This window comes from Pipra filicauda, unplaced genomic scaffold (assembly GCF_003945595.2).
Source record: "Pipra filicauda isolate LSUMZ 115617 unplaced genomic scaffold, ASM394559v2 scaffold328_size813605_pilon, whole genome shotgun sequence".
NCBI classification, from domain to species: Eukaryota; Metazoa; Chordata; class Aves; order Passeriformes; family Pipridae; genus Pipra; species Pipra filicauda.
In genome coordinates this window covers 72,478-99,785 of record NW_024104452.1, presented here as the reverse complement: position 1 = coordinate 99,785, position 27,308 = coordinate 72,478, and the positions used below count along the sequence as shown (strand labels likewise).

Here is a 27,308-nt window from a genome sequence, read left to right as displayed (position 1 = left end):
AACTTCAGCAACAAAAAAATTACAGCTGGTAACTTTTATAAACAGTAAACAGAACGCGCATTTTCAGATTCAAACCAGAAAGTAACCTGCCCAACAGCTGGCATGGAAGACCATGTGAAAGCACTACTAAGCCAAGGAATTTTCTGCTCTACTCTAAAGTGGTGCAGCCTCACCTCAAGTCCTGTGTGCAGTTTTGGGCATCACATTATAAGAAAGACATTAAGCTATTAGAGAATATCCAAAGGAGGGCCATGAGGATGCTGAAGGGTCGTATGAGGAGCAGCTGAGGTCACTTGGTATGTTCAGCCTGGAGAAGAGGAGATTGAGGGCAGAGCTCATTGCAGGCTACGGCTTCCTTGTGAGGGGAAGTGGAGCAGCAGACACTGACCTCTTCTGTGTGGTGACCAGTGACAGGATCCAAGGGAATGACTTGAAGCTGAGTCAGGAGAGGTTTATGTTGGATATCAGGAAAAGTTTCTTCTCGCAGAGGATGGTTGGGCACTGGAACAGGTTTCCCAGAGAAGTGGTCACAGCACCAAGCCTGACAGAGTTCAAGAAGTGTTTGGACAATGCTCTCAGGCACATGGTGTGACTCTTGGAGATGGTCCTGTGCAGGGCCAGGAGTTGGACTGGATGATTCTTGTGGGTCCCTTCCAACTCAGGATATTCTGTGATTCCATGAATAATCACAAGACTCGATTGCAAAACTTTTAAGAAGGGAAAAAAAAATAATCAAGACGCTCCTGCTCTGTCACTATTGCTACTCCCCCCAGGGAGAAAACAAAGAGGAAAGGAACCACTGACCTGAGGTACAGAACATACACATCCAGAACACTCAACTGACTGAAAAGCCTAAGAAAAGACCCTCTTGATCTCCTGAAGTTTCTCAGCTTAGGTGCCAGAGTTTGTAAAAATATTAAATCTATGTTTATATTGCAAGTGATTTTAATTAGTAAAAGCTATTAAATATATGCCTTAAGGCATACAATTGAATACAAAGACAAGGTGTGTAGCTGAAGGGAACTTGAAAATATACATAGACTGATGACAGAACAGTGAAGGTTAAGATGTGTATTCCTGTGTACTTTCCTGCTCTGCACAATAGTAGAGTGCCAACACAGGAAGCATTCTCCAGCATCCAGCTAAGACATTCATTTTTAACTCAGAGTTTATGATGGATTCTGGAAACCGGTTCCCTCTCTCTCCATTCCCACTTGTGGTGCTGTGCTTGTGCATCCTACCTGAAGGTGCCAAGCAGTGAGAAGACAGGGAAAGGTGACCTGACTGTGCAGTAGAATAAAGAATGAGCAGAAGTGGTGAACAGTTGGTCTGGGCACTGGCAGTGACACAGGGAAGAGGGTGTGGAAGTGACAAAATGAGTATCAGAGGCTCTGTGCCCAGCTTTCCAAAGCAGGAATAACTGTGGGCGAAGTTGAAGTTTTAAGACTTAGATCCACGGAAAAATATAGAGCCTAAACTAATTTAACATCTGCATGAGAGAAGAATACTAAGCTATGGAGCTCAAAGATTTAAAAATCTCTTCAAGTTTAAGAGAAGCAACGGATTTAAATATGTCTGAGGAAAGTAAACCAAAGGTTATTTGGAGAAGATCTGTCAGACAGAAATAGAGATGTGAAGCCATTTCCTGCCACAGAACTAAATTTAGTGGCTCCATGACAGAAAATTCACTCATGAGGAAAGTAACTCCAAGCCCCCAGAGCCAAGTACCCTTGGATGATGCTGCAAGAAACTGTGGACAAATGCTGGAAAGCGAGTAATCCTCACAATGTTGTGGTAATGGCCAAACCACTGAAATGCCAACTATAAAGCTTTATAGAAATGAAGGCTAGAAGACCAGAAAGTTTAATAACAAGAAGTAAATTCTGAACACAGAGGTTTTTGTTACTTTTCCTGATAATTCAGCTTTCCCTGCCCTCAAGACACATCAAGGTAACAGGTTAGGGCAGACTAGAGAGAAAATTATTAATTTCTATTTTTTTAAGAGATATTCCAAATTAAGTATAGTGTTTAAAACCAGAAGAGAATAGCTTTTGTTTTCCTAGAGTGTGTTTGCATTCACTGCAATATCTACAGGAAACTTTACAAGTAGCTTGTTAGTAGGATAACAATCTTGAAAATACCTGTCAAATACCACTAACAGCAGTAGTCACTTGGGTACCAGCCCAAGCAGCCCACCTTAAGTGTCTTAATAACACTGAGAAGTATCCCAAAATTATCATTATAAAGGAGAAATGAATGCATGCCTCTAGCATGTCTGGCCAAGAAATCTTCCTGTGATGGCAGCAGAAATCCATAATTCAAATTTAGAACAATGCAGAAAGAATATTAAATGCAAGGTGTTTACTTACAGGAGCAGAGACTGCTTTTTCTCAAGCAAAAAAAAAACAACCCAAAACAATAGAAACTTGCTGTGTGTAGGAATATAAACATAGAGAGTTTGTGCTTTGTTTTTAAAACTGTCCAAATGCATGTTTTAAATGCTGATCTAGTGTTCTCACATGGCCTAAAAGTTTGTGACATTGTTCATTGCTTTGCATACCCCAGTGTGGAAGCTACCACAAACAAGGACCACATTCTACAGCTGAATGTAACTTAGAAAGCAAAAAAATATTAAAAAAATTAATTGATTGTTTTCTTCTCAGTGCTGAAAACTGTAAGACCTACTGCTGCTCGCAAAGTTTTAACTAATTCCTGGATCAGCAAAAGTACCTCACCTCAAGTCCTGCCTCTGGATTGTACTTCATACATATTTTCCTTTAAATGTCACTACTGAGTGAACTGCTTCTGCTTTAAAATCCCACCCACGCAGACACTTTTTGCAGAGATACTTTCAGCAAGATCTGCCCCAAAATCTAATACACCAAGCAGAGATGTAAATTCCAGTGATGGTGGAACAGAGGGACCACAAGGAACAGCCAAGGTCAAGCACAGAGGTGGGGAAAGGCACCACAGGCTGAGGAGATGCAGTCAGACCCCATGTCTGAAGCCATTATATTCACAGCCATCTATTACTTCGACCCTGGGCCAGAACCTTCAGACTAAATTATAAATGAAAGCTATGCTATTCTCAGCTAAATTAAGTTCCCAAGGCCTCAGCTCTGACATTGTCTATGGCAGAAGAACAAATGGCTGACACATCCCTGGGCCAGCCTGGCACCTCTTGCTCCTCATAAATAATGTACTGACCACCAAACTTCATTAAAAAATTCTGGGTCTAGCATGTGAAACGGTGCCGCATTTTTTGCCAGGGAAAACTGTGCGCGTTTAATAAAAAATCATCTCACAGATAAACTAACTTGGATCAGCCACCAAGTTAGTTAGGGGGGCTACCTAAGCCTCATGAAGTAATTCCACTATTTTCAGTGGTTTGTGCTTGTTTTTTTGGTTGTTTCCTTTTCTTTTTTTTTCCAGTCTTCCTCTGAAAACAGCCAGGATACTACTGATGATGTTGATGACTGTGATTTAGGCAGTGACAGGAATGGCCAGCGACTTCCTAAGCAACAGGATCCAGCGCCACATCAGAATGCATTTTATTTCATTAGCAATGTTGTTCACTGAGGAATAATACTGGCTACTGAGTACTCCAAAACACTGCACTGGCTGGTAAGAAGCTTAAATCCAGTGTCATGGCACACACTCGCTATTCAGGCAAAAGCAGAAAAAAGAGACACAAACGTGTGCGCGCAGGTGTGCGGTGGCCGATCCAGGATGAAGCAGTGTGAATGCTACCATCATGTGCTTCCAACTATTTTAAGCACACACTGTCACGCCATTTGCTCCCATGAAACTCATTTCAAAGCTCCCCTTTCTCAGCAGTTTCAAACACTTGCTTTTTATCTAAAACAGCACAGATCGATCATAGCCCTTTTACGAGCTATCGTGACAGTCCTTGCAGATGTACTTGTGTCTGCAGGTATTTTAGTTGTCAGTTTAAAATCCTGTTTTATGCTAGAGAATGTTGTCAAAATATTATTTCATATAGTTTTCATGAGTATGTTGGGACTTGCATGCATTCAATACATTTGGTACAAAGTGGACAGGTTCACAGGCTATGTATGTGGGCTATACAGACTAATTAGGCTGACAATGCACCACTAAAAACTGATTTTCTACATAAAACTGTAGAGAATATGCCTTGTCTCTTTTTTGGAAGACAGTTCTTTCTGTGATTTTACATATATATATATATGTATATATGCACCAGGGCATAGGTACCTGTACTGCAACCCCCTGCTTTGAAAGCTAAACCAGGCAGTCCTGAAGCTGATTATCAGGTTTCCAGCTGCACAGGGCACAAGCCAAATGAAACAGAAAACACTCATGGCTCCTGGTGGCAAGTTCCAGACCCACTGACTCTGTAATCCAATGTCTTTATCTCAAGTGGCATCAGCATTGAGATAAGGTCACTCTCATAAAGGAATCACACAGGAGATCTGAAATGTCCCAAACCTAGTTTCTAGCAAGTTACATATTTACACACACTTATGAATATACAACCATGCAGATGCTTTCCCCCACAATGATCTCTACACTGCTCCTAGTCTGCTAGTTCAGGTTTTAAGGGAGTGATGAAACAGCACAGTTTCACTGAGCTTGGAAAATGGAAACATCAAATACAGTTTGCATTGCTAAAATCTGAATTAGACTCTCCTTGTGGAAATACAAAATACTACAGAGAAACCACACAAAAATTAAAGCACTTCTGTGTCTTGAAAATACAACTTGCTGGCTCTGTGCCACGGAACTTCCATGGGAAATTTGGAGCTGGTTTGTCATTTTTGATCAAAATTCGCTCTAAATCAGAGAGGAAAGTTTCACAATGCTGCACTGTGCTAATCTTGCCTTGAGAGAAAAATCAATCAGCAGTCCTTTCTGATTACTGCTCCTGCAATATGCAACAATTGCTTCTTTTCATTCACTATTAGGAATACCTTGTGTACCACATTCAGTATATTTTACCTGCTACATTATTAACTAGCAGGTCATGTTTCACACAAGAGGAGTAACTCTAGAAACATTAAAGAAAGGCTGGACGGGATGAATGCAAGACTTTTACTCATGGGCAAGACAACTAAACCCCTATCCAGCTACCTGTCCCATGGAGTTAAAGATGCCTTCTCATGATTTCTGCTAATTTATAACAAAACCTGTCACCTCACACATCACAAACACATGGCTACAGTGGTACCTAAAACTTCCATTTGCCTCCTCTCCCAAGGACTTTTCCTGTGGCCAAATAAAATGAAAACAGTATTTGATTCAATATATTATTTGTTTTTTCAGTATTTGAACTTACTGAACTTTGACAAATTAAGACAAATTTTGTTTCTGCTCACCCTTTTAACATACTTAATTCCAGATATAACGAACCTCGCAGGGTTTAAAACACAACACTGGATTTAGTCACACAGAAGCTTCAGAAGGTGCTGGAAAATAGAGTTAGGTGACCATGTTTGTTGAAATCTGACTTGGTTTAAAATGAGCTGAAATCCATGCTATTTCACAAAAATCCTACAAAGTTAAGAGTATGTGAGAAATTCCACAGCTGGAAGTTTATGGACTTGGAGGAGCAGAGCTAAAGGGTAGAGTATTGGAGCTGGACTGTTCTTTCCTGCTGCACAGGAGGATTTTTATCACTGGATCAGCAGCAGTGCTTTGGCCTCCTTCCAACTGCATATTTCCACAGCAACCTTGTTGGACTCAGGAAGGGGTTTGATCTTCCCAAACACTGAGGCACTGAGCATGGGCCCCTCTGCAGATTCCTCTTCCCTAACCAAATAGCCAAACTTGACTAGTTTCAACCCGTGCTGTGCTCCCTTGTGAACAGAAACTGCTCCCACAGCACAAAGGTACCAGAACGAATTCTGAAGGCAAAATTCTGAAGAAAAAAAACCAAAACCAAACACATGGAAAAAATTCTAATGTATTAATGTAAATGCTAGGGTTGATCTTAATGATCCTGCTCTGTTCAGCAAGAATTTACATTTCAGTAAAATACTGCTGAATTAGAAGAGAAGCATTTAAAGGTGATTTTAATGATTATACGCTCGCTTTAATCTATGCGCAAAGTAAGGAGGTTAATGAATTACCTTTCAAAGTTTTCCTGTATGTTTTCTTTCTCTGAAACCCTTTATTTCATCACTAGGAGCTGGATTTCTTTTTTGCTTCTCTTTGTCCCCCACCACCAGCTTCCCATGGAGAATGTGCCTCTCTTACCAACAAAGATTAAAAAGGGAGACATAAATCCACCAAAATTTGACATGCACGCGAAAGAGGGAATACAAGCAAATTACAGAATCAATCTCCTCACAGAGAATGATGGATTTGAATTCCCCCATTTAACTTGCAAAATGAAGGGGAAAATTTCCAACTGTTTAAAAAACTAGAGGCACATTGCTTCCAGCTGCCACTAATCCTCCTTTTCTGTAGTAAGCCCATCAAGCAGGATGAAACAATACAGTATTTTGACACTGGATACTGAACAGCTGCACCCCATTTTCAAAGGCAACAAAGTAGAGCAGCACAGCTAAGCTGGATCAGGAATCAAGAATGAGGATCAAATTTTAAGTTTCTGGGCAGCCTGCATGACAGTGCTTCTGAGAACAGGAGTACAAATATTTGGTTTTGCTCAAATTTATTTTCTCATAGACCTTGAAGCTATGCAATTTCCTCTCTGTGTGCTCCCTGCCTCCCTTGCTGCCCAGACTGGTACTCTGAGGCACACCTCTGACACTGGGCAATCATCCATGTAACACACGAAAAAACCCTGCAGTTACAGTTTTTGACCTGGTACAGAAGCTATTCATAAAGGATTCACAGCCTTATGTATTTTAGGCAGAACAGCACTGAAAAGAGCTGATTTTCTAGGCAAGAATGTACTGACTATCCTATTGTCCAAGAACAAAGATCCCCCTAGTCCCATATCCTGCTATCCTACAAGGAAAGCCTCTTCCAAAGGAGCAAGTAAATGATGACACTTCTCCTCACACAGTCTTCCAGGTTCCCTCTGTCTGTAGCTCAGGGACTTTCCCAGACAGAATTTTCTCTTCAGCTCCCCTGAAGAGCCTACTACCCCTTGAACACAAGCAACAGATGATCTGTGCACATACAGAAAACAAGAGGTCTCAGTAGGTCAAGGATTTCATCATTCATGGAGAATCATGTATCACATCCATGATCAGTCTGATGACACCAGGAGTGCCAGACTCACTGTACACATATGGAAACCGATCTGCAGGCAAGGAGTGGTCATGGCTTTCTAGACATCCAAGAATAAAATGAAATCCTGCTGCTTCAAGTGGTCTGCCAGAAGTCCAATAAATCTTGGGAAATGTTCAAATTCAGTAAAAGGCAATAGGTCCAAGTTATTAAACAGCACATGGGAAATACTTCTTTCTACACACACATGTACACATCTATGTATATATATTCATACACACCAGACTTAGGGTAACCCTCTTGGCTGTGTGCAACACTTCAATAAAAAAGCCTAACTTACTTTTTAATTTAAACCTAGACTCTGCCCTTACAAGTCTAGAGAAAGAGACTCTATCACTTTAAATATTCAGAATCTACTTTTGTAGTAAACATACTACATGGATTTGATGGATTTGAATTCCCCCATTTAACTTGCAAAATGAAGGGGAAAATTTCCAACTTTTTAAAAAACTAGAGGCACATTGCTTGCAGCAATAGCAAACCATGTAACTTGAAGGCTGTGAAAGGGGGTTTGAACTGCAAGAGCAAAATATAGCTAGGCTATCAGAGCTGAATTTTCCATTAATCCCATTTTCTCTTTGGCAATGCAGCCAAAGTTTGGATTCAGAGTGTATTCAGATTTCTGGCTCCATATCTGCAAAGCAGTAAGTGGACTGGATTAACTCATTAGGTCGTTCAGCCACCATCAATCACTCTCCAGGTTTCATCCTCACACTACAGCCAGACAAATCCTCCTGCTGAATTCAAGGTCAGTGTTGTCATGGGCTTTGGCCCACACCTGACCAGCAGTTCAGGGGCACACATGTCAATTGTCAGCAGCTACAGAGCACACAACCAAAAAATGCCAAGGTAAGGACAGGACCATCAGCACGACTGACTAAGGACTTGTTTAAAGATACTGTTTTCTAAACTGTTCACCCCTGTCAATTTTGACATGAGTCCCCATTTGGTAGCACCTTCAGCTCATGTTACCTCTGTGCTTGCTGCCTGCTCCTTTCAGAATTATTAGCTTTTGTAGGATATATATAGAGGATATATACTCAATATAGGATGCACCTCGGTCTTTCCAACAGTACCTTCAAAACTTCTACTGGAGTCATGTATCAAGCCATGTTCTTTGACACAGCCTTTCAGGCCTGATGCTCTTCCTCTGACACAGGAAATGTATCATTAATTTTCATGTCCTGGGAGCTGACTACAAGCAGCACAAGCACAAAATGCAAGTTCTTCTGGTCCCAAAGTCATTGTTAACATTTTTGTCCCTTAGATTTCTGCAGCTGAAGTTCACTTTGTGTCATGTGCATTCCATAAACATGAAAGGTTGAGTTCCCTAGTGCTAGGAATAAAGTAGCACATTTTGGCAGCTCTAGAGACCACTCTGCTCTTATGTGTGGTCCCCATCATCCTCTTCCACAACCCCAGATACCTGCAGAACCAAGCTGTCAGCCTGATCCACACATAGTCTGAAACCAAATCATTTTACTGGGCTACTTTTCAGACAGAATTATATTTGCACAATGCTCAACTTAACAGCAGGAAAGTTTAGCTCTAAAGCCAAATGTGAAACCCCACCTCCAGTGAATAGCCCAAAACCAACTGCAAGAAAGCAAACATGACCTGCAGCCAGTCCATGCTCTCACCTCACCCAGTTCTGAGCTGCAGACTCCAGTTTCCTAAAGGAATCTGCATCCCAGCTTTAACTTGCTAATCTGTCCCCTAATCAGCCCAAGCCCTTCACTACCCTCTCTGTGGTCAGACATTATAATAAGCAAATCGCACTCAGGCCAAATAACATCCCCTTCCAAATTCACGCAGAATGGCTTCATCTTCTACAAATTACTGTACTGCAAAATAGACATTAATTCTTCACACAACTACCGTGAAGTCTCCCCATGACACTTTTACTTGAGTAAAAGATTTTCCTTTGACTTGGCAGACATGGTAAAAACAAGAGAGTTTTGCACCATGGGGTGGAAAAAAAAGTTCAAGGATGATAATGATAAAGAACTAAGATGATGATCACTTTTCCATGCTCACCAAATATGCAGGTTTCTCTGCAGAAGGAAATTCACTTAAAATACACAATTTAAGCAGGTTAGTCACACTGATGTAATTCCCTGTGAGGCCAAACTCACTAAAATACTCAGCAGTGTAACAATGTGTTTTCCATCTAGGAAGTGTTCAAGGTGAGAGGTATATAAAACTTTTTACAGCTTTTCCACTGTGCAGATTCTCTTCTTCTGGAGTTCACTGACCAGTTACTGTGGTATCGAACACAATATGAGATATGAAGTCATTAAAAATTCCATTAAATCCTCATTCTGAACCTAAATGTTTACACCCACCAAAAGCCATCACATCCAAACCAGACAACTTTGAATTGCTAGTGTGTGTCTTCATGCCAACAATTCTCAGAAGATCCTTCACCAAACACTTTAACAGTTCAACAAACAAAACAGAAAATCACAACCACCCTCATCTTTAAGCTCCATGTTGACATCTTACTGTGCATCACTTGGAGGGACACTTCATCATCCTCCTGCAGGATCTGTGAACAGCTGCAATTTCTGAGAGCCAAATCACTTCCACATCATTTGCTTAAGTACCTTTATGTATGTATCTATCCATCTGTAGCAACTTACGGGAGGTGCTTGTGTCTGCATTTATGCAAACTGACTGCTGTAGTAGCTCTTGCACAGGGACACATACTCCCTGTTCCATAGCTGGACTGCACTGGGCACACCTCTTTTTCCCCCAGGACAACCACAGTGATTTTGAATAGCTGCAGAGGCTGTGGCATCACACTTACCCTGGGTGGCACAGTCTGCAGGGCTGTGATGTAATTCTCCAGAGCAATGCGGCGACGGTCATTCAGCATCGCTTCCACCCGGGCCATGTGAGTCTCCACCAGCTGCTGTCTTTCATTTGCTGCTTCTTGTTCCAGAGATTCCACTTTCTCCTGGAAATGCTGAAAAAAACATCAGTCACAACAGAAACAGTGAAGACATCAGCAGAGACCAGCAGACGTGAGCACCTCTGTCTGCAAACCACCAAAATCTTTCCCCCTGTCAATCTGGTCTGGCTCCCAGGAACTCTGCCCTGAATGCACCTTTTACTGATTTCAGTGGGAACTGCAGTGCCCTGTATTCAAGAACATCTGGTCATATTTTATTAATCTAATAATAAAATAAAATATTACTGACATGTTCAGGAATCCTTTGTTTGCCTCAAGACAAAAGTTCAGCACTAGAGAGCTGTGTCCAGAGCAGGAAGGAATCTGACAAGTGTACACCCCTGCCATCATGACTACATGAGTAAACCTATATGGGGAGAGAAAAATGTCCAACCTGAACACAGTCACTATAATTTCCTTATAAACTGGCCACCAGGAAGAAAAACTGAGCCCAAACTTACTCCAACAGAGGAAAAGACTGACTGGGTAATACGTACAGAGAGCAAAGCTGTGGGATCTAATGTGCAAACCAATCTGGTTCTGAATGTTTCCTTTTTATAGTTGTGCCCTGAAATCATTCCAGCAGTACTGAATAATATCTGACAGTGGGATTCAAGCAGTGTCTGGCCTGTTAGAATTTTTGAATTATAGTATAATTTTGGATAAAATAATTTTTGGTTGAGGGTTTCTTTCAGATAAAACTGATGGTGATCCCTTCCTTAAATCACATTTTCCATCTCTGCTTTGAGTTTAGGTCCTGCAGCTCGTATTAGTTTATCACAGCCTAAATTCTGATAGGAGCCCGTAGGAAACAAGTTTTCAGTTCTCACTGAAGACATATCTAAACTCAAGTGAAATTCTTTGAGCAGTCACAAGTCCTGCACTGCTGTCCAGGGACTGGCTGCAAAGTATAGAGACACTCAGCAGCCACTAACAGCTGGAAACAAAAATAGCAACAAGAGCAGAGAATAACACTGAATCTCCATGAAAGTAGGTTTTAAAATTACATCACACCCAGCACCCCTTACATTTTAACTGGGGCCCCAGCTGGCAAGGTTGTGGTTGAGTTTTCCTTTACCTGGATAACGGCTTTCTTGTCGGCCTTTGGCAAGTTCTTTGCTTGGCGTTCTGCCTCTTCCCACTCTCTCATGACCTAGTGAACAAAACAAGGAGCGTGACTTTCCTATTCTCCTCTCGTCTCAGGGCTTAGCAACAGCCAAACACTGCAGCTCCAACAGTCATCTTTTTACATTCCTCTCCTCCTTTTATCTCCATAAAAAAAGTGGTTGCAACATTTAACGAAGGTAAGATCCTGTTATTAAATTAAACAAAGATGGTACTTCTGTGCCTGAACACCGTGCCAAGCCCTCCTTCGCAACTCCACTGTGAAGCAACACAGACGTTAACCAGCCCTCGAGCAAGGGAAGTGAAGGTCTCCATGGCTGAAATACACCCTGATCCTTTTTCATCTCAGACAGAAAGAAAATTGCTTCCACTTATGTACACCCTTGGACAAAATGAGTGAATTTCAACCCATTCTAATTGTCGCCACAAAATTTTTTAGGTTTATTTGGGCTGCATCGCTGGCTTTTGAGTAGGACAGATCAAAAATTACACATAACTTGTGCTAATCCACCTACTTGTCCAGAAATAGGGGGTTTAGCAACACTCCGAGAATTGAATATATATCTCAAGTACAACACTGACAGAAAAATAATGCAGGAGAACTTTCAGTACCATTTTTTTGAGCAATGTGAGAAGCCACCTTGCCCTGTAACAAAGAGCAGTATTTCAATACTCAGGGAATGGGTTACTTGCTGTCCACGACATCTGAAACGTTCCTGTGGTCTTACCTAGGGCCTTTACTCATTTCACACCTAGACAGCAATCTCCTCAGGTAACACATTTTATACAGGAACAACTGTTCTCACTGAATGCAGTGCACACAAATAGGTGACCTGTTTATGGGCAGGATTAGCACCATGTCTGAAGATGACAGAAGCAACCTAGAAGCAATTACTCCCAACATGCATTTCCTTTACTTCCTTTCTCAATAAAACACACACTTTCAAACCATTTAATAGAAATAGTCAAAGAGGATTTTAAAAAAAGCTCAAAATTCACATGCATGACTGAAATTTTACCAAGACCAATACCAAAGGCAGGAAAAGTAAGACCTGCTGTGCCTCATGTTTGCAAGTTGAGCCTCCACCACTTAGTTCCTGTCTTAGTCTTCCCAGTTTTCCGACACACTGGAAATTGCTAATCAAGCTCTTTGATGGACAGCACTGGCGGTGCCCCAGGGTACCTGGTTGAGCCTGTGACCTTAAAAACCCTTCCACAAACGTGGGCTCAAAGGAGACTTTTAGAAGCCCCAGATCTTGAAAAGTAATCCTTCTCAGTTCTGTACAGAGTTGTAGGCCTTACTGATTGCCCAGCACGCTGACACCTGCACTCTACACTGACTCCATATATGGGATTTTGTTGTCAAGTTTTCATCCTCCTTTTCACCCCAAGCCCTGGAGTGTATCTCAAGACAGCAACAAAGCAGTCATAGTAAATAAACCTATTCTCCCTCGCTGACAGCACGGATCTATGAAAGAGACACAGATTTATGGCTCTTCAAGCATTTTGGTGGCTTTGAGGAGGGAAAATGACAACTTCTGATTGAGATTTAAGCAGTAAGCCATTTCAAAGTCAAACTTCTTCAGAACTCAGGACTTAGTGCCTGGCAGACTCCTTTTGAAATAGGGCTGTAGGGGTCAGCAAGAGGGAAAGAGGCAGTATGGAAAATGTCATTCATTATCAAGAGTACAAAAACCTCATTACATTGAAAGCAGCAGAATTCACTCCCATTTTTTACACGGGAGCACAGAAGCATATCTGCAAGAGAAGAATTTATGGCAGACATTTGGGTTACAGCAATCAGATGAGCAGAGGTGATTACCTGAAGGTTGGCTTACCGAGAAGGTAAAAGTCACACCAATAAGGCATCTACCTTTGTCAGGGGCTTTTGTTCCATGTTAAGTCTTGACACTTTTTCTGGTAATAACATCATTAAACCTCTCCAAAGAGCTCTGACTGTAAATGAAGGGGTAATCCTACTAGCCTGACAGTTTTAAGGAAGGAAACAGCCTTCCCACACACAGTAATAGAGATGGTGGAATTTAGGGAATACATGAACTGGTATTATTTAACATCTTTGTTGGGGACATGAACAGTAGGATTGAGTGCACTCTCAGCAAAGTGACATGAAGCTCAGTGATGTGGTTGATACTCTAGAGGAAGGGATGGCATCCAGATGGACCTGGGCAGGCTTGAGAGGCAGGCCCGTGCAAACCTCAGGTTCAAGTTCAACAGGGCCAAGTGTGGGTGCTGCACTTGGATTGGGGCAATGCCAAGCATTGATACGGGATGGGCAATGAGTGCTCTGAGAGAAGCTCTGCAGAGAAGGACTTCAGAGTCCTGGTGGATGAAAAAACAAATAAGAGCCAGCCATGTGCACTCACAGCCCAGGAAGTCAAATGTATCCCTGGCTGCATCAAAAGGACCATGGGCAGCAGGGAGAAGGGAGGGGATTCTGTCCCTTACTTCACCTGTAGTGCCACATTCAGCTCTGGGGCCCAACTTAAAAAGGATGTGGACCTGCTTGAGTGGGTCCAGAGGAGATCATGAAGATGATCAGACGACTGGAGCACCTCCTCTGTGAGGCCAGGGTGAGAGAGCTGGGGTTGTTCAGCCTGGAGAAGAGAAGGCTCCAGGGAGACCTTACAGCAAGCTTTCAGTGTCTGAAAGGGGGCCTCCAAGAAGGCAGGAGAGGGACTTTTTTCATGTAGTGCAAAAAAGTAGTGATGTGATAAGAAGGAATGGCTCTAAACTGACAGAGAGTATGCTTAGGTTAGATATTAGGAAGAAATTCCTCACTGTGAGGGTGGTGAGGCACTGGCACAAGTTGCTCAGAGTAGCTGAGGATGCCTCATCCCTGAAAGTGTTCAAGGCCAGGTTGGAAGGGGTCCTGAGCAATCTGGTCTAGTGGAAAGGTGTGCCTGCCCATGGTAGGGGAGTTGTAACTAAATTATCTTTAAGGTCCCTTCCAATACAAACCATTCTATGATTCCATAGAGCCCCGGGACTAAAAATCAGCTGAAAACCTCTCCAGGATGTTGGAACAAGTGGCATGCAGTGAACCAAAAAAAATCCTGAACATAACACCAGCTCTATTCAGGTTGGTTGAAGACTGCAGTATTTTCAGATATTTGCTTTGGAAATAAACCTCCAAGATGCAAGATTATTCTAGGACACAAGGTATCATTGAGTTCCTATCATAAGGACTCTACATGCTATGATTCCAAAAATACTGTAAGCAGCCAGAGGAAGAGTAAATTTAAGACACAAGGACGTCACAAGATGTCTGAGGAGAGAAATGTATAAATATACTGTTCCCCTGAGTAAGGTTCAGTATCTGGTTCATCAGACTATTTAGTGGCAGCTAATTAAGTAAGGGAGCAGTGCAGGAGGTAACAAACTAAAAAGAGAAAGAGGAAAAGGGGAATTGTACCAGAAGATGAAACAAGAACCATGGTACTTTGCAATCAGCATGACCTCTCCCAGTTATACGTCAGGGAATAGCAAGCATTTAAAGGTTACGCCTGGATCACTGAATGAGTATCCTGTCTGCATGGGAATGGAGCTTTCCTGGTATGGGGGTTGCATTAATAATTCTTGGGAAAAGCTTAAAATTGTAGGTTAATGTAAGTCTCTTTACAGTACTGGTTTAGAAGCCTTATTGCTTCAGGTGTGGTGCAAAAAACTTTCATGATCCACAGTTTAAAGGGATGGGCACCTGAGAGCAGAAGGGATTAAAAGAGTCTGAACCAGAGATGTACCAGGAGCACAGAGACAGACTCCCCCAGTAAAAGAGTTTTTTACGAGCTGTGAACTATGAGGTGACACAATCACTGACTGAAGCTGGGTCTCTGCTTGTGAGAACATCTTCATACAAGAAAAAAAGAAATAAGAGTTGTCAGAATTTCATGGTAAACAAAGGGAAATCCCAGAAAGAGGACATGCAGAATATTTGCATTTGCCCTGATTATTTCAATATAATTTTTTAGTGATAAACCTTGCTACTCTTTAGATGATTACATTTTGTATGTGAAATAAAATGCATTTGATTTTTTTATTACTTAACTGGCTGTTGCAAAGTGTGCATCAAATCAAATACTATTTTAAAACTCACTGCTTTATTAAATAAAAGAAATATCTGTATTTTGTGAGCAAACCAATCTATTTCAGATTATCACATTTATCAAGATTAAAGACTGATTTGATCATTTCCCTAAAACTAGTGATCATTTCCTCTCTTTTTAGTGGAAGAAAAATGGGCATTTCTGCTGCTTTATAAGCCTCCATTTCTCAGCTTTGAAAAAAACCTGGACTTTGAGTTAAAAAAAAAAAGAATTTTGGTGCAGCTGGAAGACTTAGTTAGGTACTTGTTTCCTTTTCTTCTTAAAGAGAAAAACATTGTTAGCAAAGGCTTACTGAGTTAATGTATTCAGCATTGTTTTTAACATAAATAACAGTTTCAGATTACCTTTTAGCTAAATATATATTTAAACACCTAATTAAATATATATTAGGAACATACCTGATTATACAGAAAATGTAAAAAGCCATGTTAAAATAAATTGCCAGAAAAGAGAACCACTGGTACTGGACACAGATGTTCACATACAAAAACACAGAATGGTAAGCTAGCTATAAAATCTGCTACTATTTAAACATTTGAAAAGTTAACAGGGAGAATTCAATGCTGTAACAAAATGTTGCTCATAGAAGGGAAAACTAACTTTTAGAAACTTAAATTAACTCTCATCTTCAAAACTCTGCAGGGGGTCTGTGTGCTTCAAGACATACCTCCTTCAGTGATTTCATAAGCAGCTTAAGCAAGTTAATGACTGATTTTTTTATATTTTTAATGTACCTATCGTGGTGCTGTTTCCCAGGTCTGATTTCGCCTGCTGAACTGGCCAGAGCTGGTTATTTGAGCTGTTTTTGGAGGAGTGACACTGCAGCGAGACAGGGAGCTGACCTGCCTCACCCGCCGCTCGTTAGTGCTGACAGGAAGGATGGCTGGGCCTGTGCTAACGAGGGCACCGGGGTGAGCTCCAGCCAAACCCTTGAACCACAGCCTTCAGATGTGAGGGTGCCCAAAAGCACACATGAAATGTGCAGCGCATTTACCCTCGAGTCTCCTGGTGCTGCAGCTCAGTGCTTTGCGCGGGTAATTCTGCTGGCCTCGAGCGCTGATGCCGCATGGTCTCTGTGATGTTTTCTGGGTGTCTGTGCATTTGAGCAGCATTTTTCCACAGTTTTGTAGAAAACAGAAAATACACAGTTCACCCAGACACTGCCCTTCATTACTCAGCTTTATATATTGGGATTTTGGAAGCAAACCTGCAACCACAGTGGGGACCTGAAGGCTACGCCTTTTGCACTGACTGTCCTTTGCTTTCAGGACACCCACCCCTACAGTGCTTTTTACAGAAATGATATTTCAAGGAGAAGGGTGGTGACTGCATTACACACCAACCCTCCACATGCCCAGCCAGGGCAGGATTTCTCTCCTCTGCCAGGCAGGCTGTGTGCCTCTTTTATCCTCCAGATTCCCTGCTCATTAAATTGGCACTATTTTCTCTAGTTAAAGAGAAGATGGCTTATTCGTGCTACAGCACTTCCCAGGAAGATGAGGAGCACCTACCTTCCTATCTATTAAGTGTCATATTCTCAGTATGTGTCTTGCACAGATCAGGTGAGAGTATCAGGTAAGATATCCTGCCCTATTTACCAGAAAAGTGCCAGGCACAGCTACAGTGCCAGTAAGCAGGGACTTATACTAAGAGCTTAATTTCATTTTAATTAATACAAATTTTCATTTTTAGAATAACACCACAGAGCTAAAGGTTAATGTATCAGTAACAGAGAGAAACACTGCAAATGCATCATGGGAACAAAGTTACAATGAAAAATTATAGTAAATTGGCTACAAGGATATATGCAGTGCATCTGAATCACACTACATTAAATTTTTCTGGTTGTTCCATCCTAAGAAAATATGCACCACAGGCCTTCCTTTAAATCTCTTATATTTTTTCTTTGTTGCTATTAGAGCAGAACTGTGACCACTTTTTATTGGCATTTATAAGCCCTATTTCTGAGAGAGTGGATAACTTATCTCTTACAGTGTCCAATAGGATTAAAACCAGTGTAGAGTTTCAGGCTACACAAATCTGTTTGGTTAAAAGGAAAGAAAAGGGTTGATTCAGTTTGGATTTTCAGTTCAAAAGCATCAATTTTTCCTGTTTTCTTTGGCTTCAGACGCATTTCACGTTACCTTGAGGCTCAAGACCATTGGATGAACATATGTGATTCTACACTACCCCAGGGCACAGCCCTGCTTCTACACACACAGAGAACAAAGCTCATCACAAGCCACGTCCTTCTGCTGCCACAAGGGAAGGACAACTAATATAGTGGCCAAGTTCTTTACTTAAAAGCAAGAATAATCTCACGAAACAAACACTCTTCCACAAAGATGAGAACAATTTTTAACAGATTTTTTTTTTTCCTTTTAACCAGCACAAGTAACTGTAGTGACTTATGATTGGTGGTGACCCAACCACAAATGTGTGTCAGGCAGCTGAATTCTTAGATAGAGTCAGAAAGGCAGAAAATGGTGTGTTTACAGCATTGCAAATGGGCAGAGCACCTGGATGAAGCCTTGTGAAAGACAAAGATGAAGGATCACAAGCATCTTATGACTTGACAGACAAAACTCCCCCATTCAGGAATAAAGAGATCTCCCCTTACCTGAGACATCCTTTCACGATGCTTAGCTTCAAGTCTCTCCTTGGCTTTCTGGAAATGGGCATGTTCATTCTCATCTCCAGGTGTCTCCAAGTATTTGTCAACAGCATCAGGAGTGCTAGCAGCTGTGGTAGGGACTGGGGTGAGGAAGGAGAGGGGGAAGAAAAGCAGAATTTCTACTTAGGTACAGGGAAGATTTAGTTGGACCAAGCAAGAAGCACCTGCTCTAGTTTCCATTGGAATAAAGCCATTTATTTAGCGTCAGAGGAAGATACAAAAATGTGGTTTAGGTGAGCATGTTACACCAAATATATATAAATATACTAGGGTTTCCCCTCCTGCCCCATTTTATAAACCAGGAGAAACTCTTCAAAGTGAACAAAGCAATGTTCTTCAAACAGGTTAGAAAATGCTATCAAAGGAAAAATTCCAAGTAAGGAAAAAAGCCTAGCAATGACTAAAGTCCATGAGCCAGCAGAAAGTCCTTTGCAAAGTTACATGCTTTGTACATTAGTATATTTTTAAAAGGTAAATTGTAACTCATAAGTGTGAATGCAAATACATTTTAAAGCACTTGTGGACTCCACAGTAGCTAATGAAGTATCTCAAATCCTTCGTTAGCGACAGTTTGGCCTCACAGATATTTACTTTATTTCTAACAACTTTGATTAAGAAACCCCCTCACGGATGCTGGAAATAACCAGCCAGCTTGCACTAATTGCTGAACGTTCCTGTCAGGTAACTGGGTGATACCTGTGACAGTGGTAGTGGAAAGATTTGCATTTGGGACAATTCAAGCAAAGTGAGCAACAGTTCCCTCACTATACACTGACATCCAACAACCCCTGCACTAATTAGAGCAATTTCTGTGCTAGGCCATAACAGCAATTAAAAAACTTTCCAATGATGATCAACTATTTCAACTATATTGTGCCTAAATATTTTATTATATAATTAATTTCATCTCCCTGGTCACATTTAGTTCAACTACTGCAAAGTTAGTTTAAAAATTTTGCCAAAGAAACACAGAACAAACACGTACCTGTGCAGGATTTTTTTTTAAATGAGTTTGACTACATGTACTACAGTGAACTTCACTTACAGAGGTAATTCATTTTAGTAGATAGACTAATACAGGCAGGAAAAATCAGGATACTCCCACATCCCAAATGTTTCTCAATGTCTTCAACAAAAGCAAACTTGAATCTGAAGATCAGAATGAGTAATAGCAACTGATATTTATTTATGACCACTTCCCCCCAAACGAGTTCAAATATAAGCACATCTATGTTAAATTATTTAAAAAAAAATTAAAATCATCAGTTAGAAGTACAATGTGAAATGAAATATATCCAATGAAATATATCCTCAAATTTAAAGAAAAACTTAACTCCAAATCCAAACTTTTTATCCTTAGATGTATAACCCCAAAAGCATCAAAAATGCATTTTGGCTGCATTTGAGGTATCTCTGTATGTTCTCTGCAATAGGCATGAATGGTTTTGGGTGTTGTTGGTATAAACTGCACAGTGGATATTCCAAGTTACTCAGTGGATCAAAGGAAAGGCCTTGCTTGTCTCAAAACAAAAATATAATAATCTACAAGCAAATAAAAAAAATCTAATTGAGAAATCTTAGGCAGTGCAAAGCATCACTCCTCCCACCATCATTATATTTTTTCATAAATATTTAATTACAAGTTTACATTTTGTAAGATGGCAAACTTTGTTACTGAAGTGCTGTAACAATCAAACAGGAACAAATAAGCTTTCAGACACACAGAACAGGATGCCACTCAATATTTTCAGTGGTTACTCTTACAACTTCAGACCACTTAAAGTCTACGATGCTGTTATAAAAGCATTAAAATTTTCTTTCATTTTAAACTCTTAATGATGACAACCCATCTTCAAGGACGACCTAGTTTGTGCTGGGGTGCAGTGCTGCCTGCCAGAAAGGCTACAGCCAGTGTAAGCAAATTCCAAAAACAAATCACCCAAAGCTCACGCTGAGTGAAAACATTTCTGTAATGCTCCCGAGTTCTACATGTCTTTGCCTTTTAATCTCTCAAGCAACAAATCAATTTCATCTTCATCTTTCCTGAAGCTGCAGCTAAGTATTATGCATTTTAATTCCATTTAGAAAATGAAGAGAAAATGTTATTTCAAAGCAAGAAGGAATTTAAGAGTGTCAGACCACTGAGCAAAGGCCATCCCTTCCAGGGACTCATCCAACACCCTCTGGCAAGAGCAGGGAATACTCTTTTGCAATGTTTAACTAACCTTGCTGGATTTTTCTTCCATGGTTCTAATTTTATTTTTTTTCCCCAAAAAACTTGCATGAGATTTAACATTCACACTATGGTGTGGCAGTGAGTTCCACCTTTCAGTCAGGTTCTGAAGAGATTCCCCTTTCCCTCATCCTCCTCTCTCTGCCTCTGTGGCACACAGAGGGGTTCAGCATGGGAGGATGAAATGGGGGAGAGCTCTAGCACATTCACCATCCTTCTCCATGTTTTATGGATTTATTTTTTCTAACTGAATTCAAGTTGTACAAATGTGAGTGGAAAGAAGTGACAATCTAAATAACTGTCCAATAAATTATGCAGATTTAACCTTTAATTTATTAAACAGGAAAAAAGGTCACCAGCATTTGCACTAGAGCTCAGTTAAGCCACCTCTGCATTCAAGGTTTGATTTTCAAAAGCTCCTATCTCACACAGGGAGCCCTGACAGGCCGGATTTTCGGACACTATCCTTACTTTCCACCAAAATGCCTGGTGCTGTGTTTCTGCACAGGTGAGAGCAGCAGGTGCTGAGAAGTGGAAAATCTGACTTCGGTGCCTGGTGCCAGGGATGTCAGAGCACCAAGACCCTTCCAAAAGCTGTGCAAAACCAAACAGCGACTGGGCATTAAACGCCACAGGCTTGGATTCCCAAGACAGCCAGGCTGTGTCCAGCAGCAGGGAAAGGATGAGGGCAGGACGTCGATACCTGACTGTAATACACTCTCCCAAGCTGACGCTGATGAAGAGCAGCACTGCACAGGAGGGGAGCGCTACTACCCCTGACCTTCAGCAAAAGGCCATATGGGGCCTCTCCACTGCATGCTCCCAAAAAAAAAAGGGGGCTGGGAAACAGGCATGAGAACTCATGGGAGCTTGGGAGACCTGTCTCCTGGTAAGAAGCTCAATCAGTTACAGTCACCCACCAGGGAATGTACTACTAATCTGATTTAGAAAATCTCTCCTAAGAAAAGATTCCTAACAACAGTTTTATCGGAAAGAAACAACTGAGGCCTGATGGTTGGAAACTGATGCTAGGCAGAAATGGGGTTTCATCATAACAGTGCCCAGCTGCTGGCACCCCAGGAAAAAAAGACAGAGTTACAAAAACCCTGAGCTTCCCTTCTGCATAAAGCAGAAACATTGCAAAATTTCTTCAGGGCTGTTGGCACAAAACAGATCCTTTGCAATCCAATACATTTGGGAGCTTTGTTTATGGAGATGTACTGCATGTTTTCTAACAGTAAATTGGGAACATTTGGTCAGAAATCAGCTAAATGAAAGGATTCCTTAAAAATCTGCAGCCTGATCTCATTTCATGACCCCACCTGCTCTTAGAAGGATGCATTGCCTTGTTTTATAAGGTAACTCATTCTACTTGCATGAAGACTGATCAAAAAGTGTGCGTTGACAGATGTGAAAGAATTGCAGCATCAGCTGACATTTTCTTCACATTTGCACCCATTTTATCTGTCAATTCGCAAACAGATTTTTAAAGTATTTATTAGACTTTAAAATCCTAACCTTCCTGGAGACACAGCAGAGGTTCAATAATACAGCCAAACTGTGCACTACACATTTTGCTATTTAACAACAGTTCTCACATTAACAGAAGATCAAGAAAAACAAAAGGCAAAAAACTACAAGAATGTGCCCCCCAGATCCTGTTTTACTCTTCTGTATAAAAATAAATAATCCATATCAGCACTGCCAGTGAAAGGAAAAGCAGCCATTCACCCATCTCATGTAAGTGAAAGGATCAGTAGATGCCCCTTTGCTGTATGACACTGGTTGTTGCATATAAGAACCATTTGAAATGAGAGCATTACCCAACTACAATATGGTATTCAGTGGATGCATTCACTGCCTCTGAATTCCACATACGTAACTGCATCATTAATGAAGGATTAAGATCAAAGCTTTCAGTTGTTGACTAAGATCACAACTAATTACAGCACTTATGACAATCACAAGTGCAAAGGAATATCTCCAGCAAGAAGGGTTTCTATTATTGCTGCTGCTGCCTCATGAAATGAGCTGTGATTACAAGGCGGGATGCTCCTGCTTCTGTGAACAAGCTACTCCACTTACAGTAGCGTGGCAAAGCCAGTGAACAGAATCTAAACAACAGGGAAGGAAAATAACAATCACCTTATGGGAGCCACATCTTCTTCTTGTAACTCAGCAGCACGCCCCTGCCTGGAAGCTGCCTGCAGAACAATGAACTGTGCTGATCACAGTCAGAGCCTGGTACTCCTGTCCTTCAGGCCACTCAATTTCAGCTGCCCACTTTTCAACTTTCAGCAAAGATGCTCAATGACACAAACTCCCATCAGGTTATTCATTGATATTAAGGCTCACCTCTTTCAACTACATATTTATCACTCAGCCTGATCACGTTACCATTCGGCTGGGTTTTATTTATTTCACACATTTGCTTTGTCTTCATGTTTTGACAATTATCTTTAAGACATCCAAAAAGTCTTCGAAAGAAAAGTGTCCTTCATAAAAACTGATCAATTCTGACTACAATGGTGGGGACTCTGAGAAGACAAAATACGGATTAACAGACTACATAAAAACAAATACATTCTTTCTGAAAAAATTCATGTGTGTTACTGCTGAGTTATGAAATAAAGCCCCCTGTAGTAGGAGTGGTTCTATGTTCAGGGATCACATCTGAAGCAGTAAAAAGAGTCACCAGTTTTGGGACCTGGACTTCTCCACCTTCAATTTCGAGCCACTTCTTAGCTTCTGAAAGTTTGTTGTTAGATTAAATGAATGTTTCTGAAGTGAATAAGAAAGCATGTCATTTAAAGCTGTCTACTAGTGTAACTGAAAGAGATTTCAGGCACAGGTAACATGAAGAGAGTTAACAAATGAAACGGGATGCACTGTTCCAGAGGGATGCCCTCTCCTTTAGTAACATTCAGGTTATCTCATTGTTTTAATTACCCACCAAGTCTAAACTACTTGTCATAAAAGACAGCATATGTTTTCTGCAATATTTCATAGCTTGCATTAGTATTCAAAGAATAATTACAGGTCCGTGTAGCAACCTGTGCCTGAAAATAATTAAAACTAAGTGTTTTGAGATAGAGGAATCACATGTTTAAAAGTTACATTCTGCCTTGAACTTTACTTTGCAAAGACTGATTCTATTTTCCTTCACTATGTTATAATTCAAATAGTTGGTATGGCATCAAACAATAGGCAGCTTGAAAGACAGCTTAGTAAAATCCCTCACAGAGATTCCTTGAAGGAAAAAAAAAAACACCCAGCAAAACATACCATACTCCTATTATTCCTCATCTATTCTCTTAGTTAAAGTTGATATCTGCCATCTAAAATAGATTTAAGTTCCATTTTCTCATATAAGAATTCTTCTGTGTAAGAACTTCAAGATACATTTCCTACTCATGCACAGCTAGAACTTGGCAATCATGCTTTCACTGCATCTCCATGAATGCAACCTCCTGTTCACCAACTCTGACAAACACAATTTTGCCTTGCTCATATCAACACACATCTCATCCATTAATGGCTCAGATAACCCTCCTACAAGTTCTTTGATTCCCTTCATGCTTGGGAGGAGGTCCTCAAAGCACATTTTCTTCAAGCATCTTTGCAGCACTCTGCTGCAAGGTCATTCTTTTTCAGCTTGCCATCATAAGTTTAAATATTTATGAGGGGAAAAAACCCCATTAAATTCTTCACCTGTCACGTCAAATAAAAATACAGACAGAAGTATTCTCCTGACCATGCCTTCTGCCAAGGTTGTAAACAAGAGCTATCAAGTTCCACAGAGTAAAAAGAACCAAACCAAAAAATTCTGTGGTCAAACCCAACAAAAAAAGTTACAGCAAAGTGTCCACAAAAATACCTTATACTAATAAAATTCTTAGTGTTTGAAATTATCAGTAGTCTAACTCTTGTATATGAAACTTTTTGAATCCTAAACTTTACCCACTTGCTTATTAAAAAGGCCCAGTCCAATACTGGCTCCATGTGTGGTTCAAAGGTGAAATAAAAGAGCAAATTTATATAGATAAAATGAGCAATCGCCCAGTAAAGAAGCAAAAAATAAATAAAAAAAAAAGACGGACAACAAGAGTATCATCTTGTAAGCCACTGTTGTAAAAAAAAAGAAAGAGTGGATCCCCCATATTAGTCAGTCTGGTGTACCATATTTAATCTACACTGTGTGCAATTCCATGTATACTATTAAATTGTAGCTTTCAGTGTGCTTCTTCTCATATCTTCCACTCAAAATAATGCATCTGCCACCAAAAAATCACCAAGAGATTCAGCAAGTTTGTAAGTTCACAGTATTTAGCCCAAAGAAGAAATGCTACTCTACCTAAACTCACCCAAAAACTTGGGATGGTGCTCTGAAACGATCAAAAATAAACTCATGTGTGATAACATTTAAACCTCCTACTTGCCTTCAGCGTTTACTTAAGGAAGGAGGGAACTGATGACACCAAGCGCTGTTGGTTCCCTCTGTTGCAATCCACACAATTCAGTACAGTGATAAAAAAACCTCCACCTATCTATAAAAGGTCATTTTAATGTTATGTCAGAGTTTTCAAAAAGTGACTGTGCTACCAGAACACAGCTCATTCCCACTTCAGGTGAGGAACAAATGAAAATACAGTGCCATGAATTCCACTCCACTCTGAAGGCTCCCAGCAGCTCCTGCAGCTGAGGTGAACTGTCTGCTATGGAACTGCTGACAAATGAAGCACATTTCAGAGAATGGATTTTTTCAGCTCAAGTCCCCAGATTAAGACTTGAACATTAATGTAATTTCAAAGTAGTGCTCATTAAAAAAAATTTCCTGTAGCTTTAATGATGTTTAAAATGCAACAATTAACAGACGAGTAAAGAAAGGTAGTACAATAGATTACTTTTCAGTATGATAATAAGACAGAAATCATTCCTTTGATAGCAGTAATATATCATTTTTGCTTATTCTTGTCAATACACACCCATTCTGAGGTCATTAAATCTGAATTAACTGCCTGACAGATCCTAATGACTTCAAAGGAGCCATTATGGACAGTCACACAGTAGAACTTTGAATCCTTGTATTGAACAGAAACCAGACAGTACTGAACATTCTTATTAAAAATCAATAGAGACCGAGCATGTGGTCTGGCAAGTTGAAGGAATTGGTAACAAGATCCTTCAAGCCTTCTACTCCTAAGGCAATTACGTATCAATTTCCATGGAGCTGGGTGATGAACGGAGAAAAAATGTGACAGCAGCAGCTCCTACCCAACAGAGAAATTATTTTTGTCAGACCTCAGAGCTCCAGTCAAATCTGCTGATCGTGGAGGGAGTCTAAGGCTTTCCATGACAGGACAGACTCACCTTTTCATGTCAAAGAGACTTCAGCAAAGAAGCAGAATAAAACATGAATTTTATTTTTTTTTTTAAGACAAAGTGTTCAGGATATTAGTATTCAGATTTCATAGTATATGAGTATTTGTGACAACAGAACATCTCACTACAGAAGAGAAACTCGATGCTATCCACTATTGCATGTTACTCAGCAAAATCTAACTACTTTATCCTGAAAAGCAAACTAGAGCTAGACAAAGGAAAGCTGTGCTTTAGCATCCATCCTGGCTCCGGCCTAAGAGAGGCTTGCTGGGTTTTTTTGTTTAACAGGACACAAGGGAGCAACAATAATGTGAACATTGGAGAGAAAAGGAATGAAGAAGCAATTAAATAAATAATCATGAAGTGGGGAGGAGGAGGCACAAAGATCAAATAGAAAGACTAACTTGGGGGTGACAGAGGAAAGAAAAAAAAAGGATAGGAGAGAAAAGGAGTGGCCTAGATGGAAATCTCTCCACTGTTTTTCTTTTCTTCTGTGGGATTGGAGTGAGGGTGGTGTCCGTGATACCTCTTTCAGCAACATTATATCAGTACTAAACACAAGATGTCACTTCAGTCCTGAAACATATTGTATTTAGCACTGCTAACTATTTTCATTACAATTTCTGTTCAGTAAAATGATGAAGAATAAGGAGAAACAGCACAGTGAGACTGAAACAGTACATGAAATCAGAAGAAAAAGTTGCTTTAGGAACAAAAACAACAACGGTATAGATCAGGGTATAGAACACACTGACATAACATGAAAAACCAGGAATAAAGATATAACTAAAATAGCTTGGAAAGTGTACCCTTATAGACTAAAATGTGTGAGAAACTACTGAAGAAAAAAAGATAACAAGAAAAAAAACCTCTGGGAGATACAAAATCAGCTTGAGTTGTGCAAAGGAAGTCAAGTAGCTCAAGTACTCAAGCCAGCTTCATTTTCCTTGAAGAGAAAATGACTTCGACCAAAAACTGGGAATCCCAAAATACATGAAGAGAACTATGGAAAGAACACAAATGGCAGTGGTTTTGGCATTGTTTTACTGAAATCAATCTGAGGAAGAAAACACCCAACCCAACAACTTCTATGAGACAGAGCAGAATCTCCAGGGCTTATCTGAATATCGTAATGAACTTGATACATAGCGAACTTAGAAATTGTTTCCCATTTCACTTTTGACTTCATATGCTGCAAGAAAACTGCCAGTCTTAGAAGAGAAGATCATTTATCCTTGCAAACAGAGAATGCAATCAGAGACAAATCATGCTTTGCATCTCTGGAAACATCTTAACTAACACAGGAACTTGATGGTTCAAAATGTCCTGTTAGTAAACACATTAGACTTCACTCCAACCTACTGCACAGATCTCTCTTTTCACTACATCTTGTGTCTTGTTGCAGAAGCTGATCACAGTCCAGGAGGTATCCTCCTCACTCACATTGTGGCAGATTTCTCCATGTCCCTCCCTGGAGCTTTGCCATGAACAGCTCTAAAAGAGGCTGTGATGAAATGCAGCTGGAGCACCAGAGCACCAATTGTGCCTCTAGGACTGCTGTTGTTTCTGCTCCAGTAA

General features: G+C 40.6%; 1 protein-coding gene across 1 annotated transcript in view; it reads right to left on the bottom strand.

Moving 5' to 3' along the window:
- The window catches only part of LOC114000141 (amyloid beta precursor protein), a 140,494-nt gene that overhangs the window by 47,717 nt on the left and 65,469 nt on the right, over nt 1–27,308 (bottom strand). Inside the window, exons 7-9 of the mRNA XM_039383864.1 lie at nt 18,062–18,195; nt 11,271–11,345; nt 10,049–10,207 (exon numbers count right to left, since the gene is read on the bottom strand). Of these exons, the coding sequence (XP_039239798.1) occupies nt 10,049–10,207; nt 11,271–11,345; nt 18,062–18,195 (368 nt within the window). The remainder of the gene's footprint in view (nt 1–10,048; nt 10,208–11,270; nt 11,346–18,061; nt 18,196–27,308) is intronic.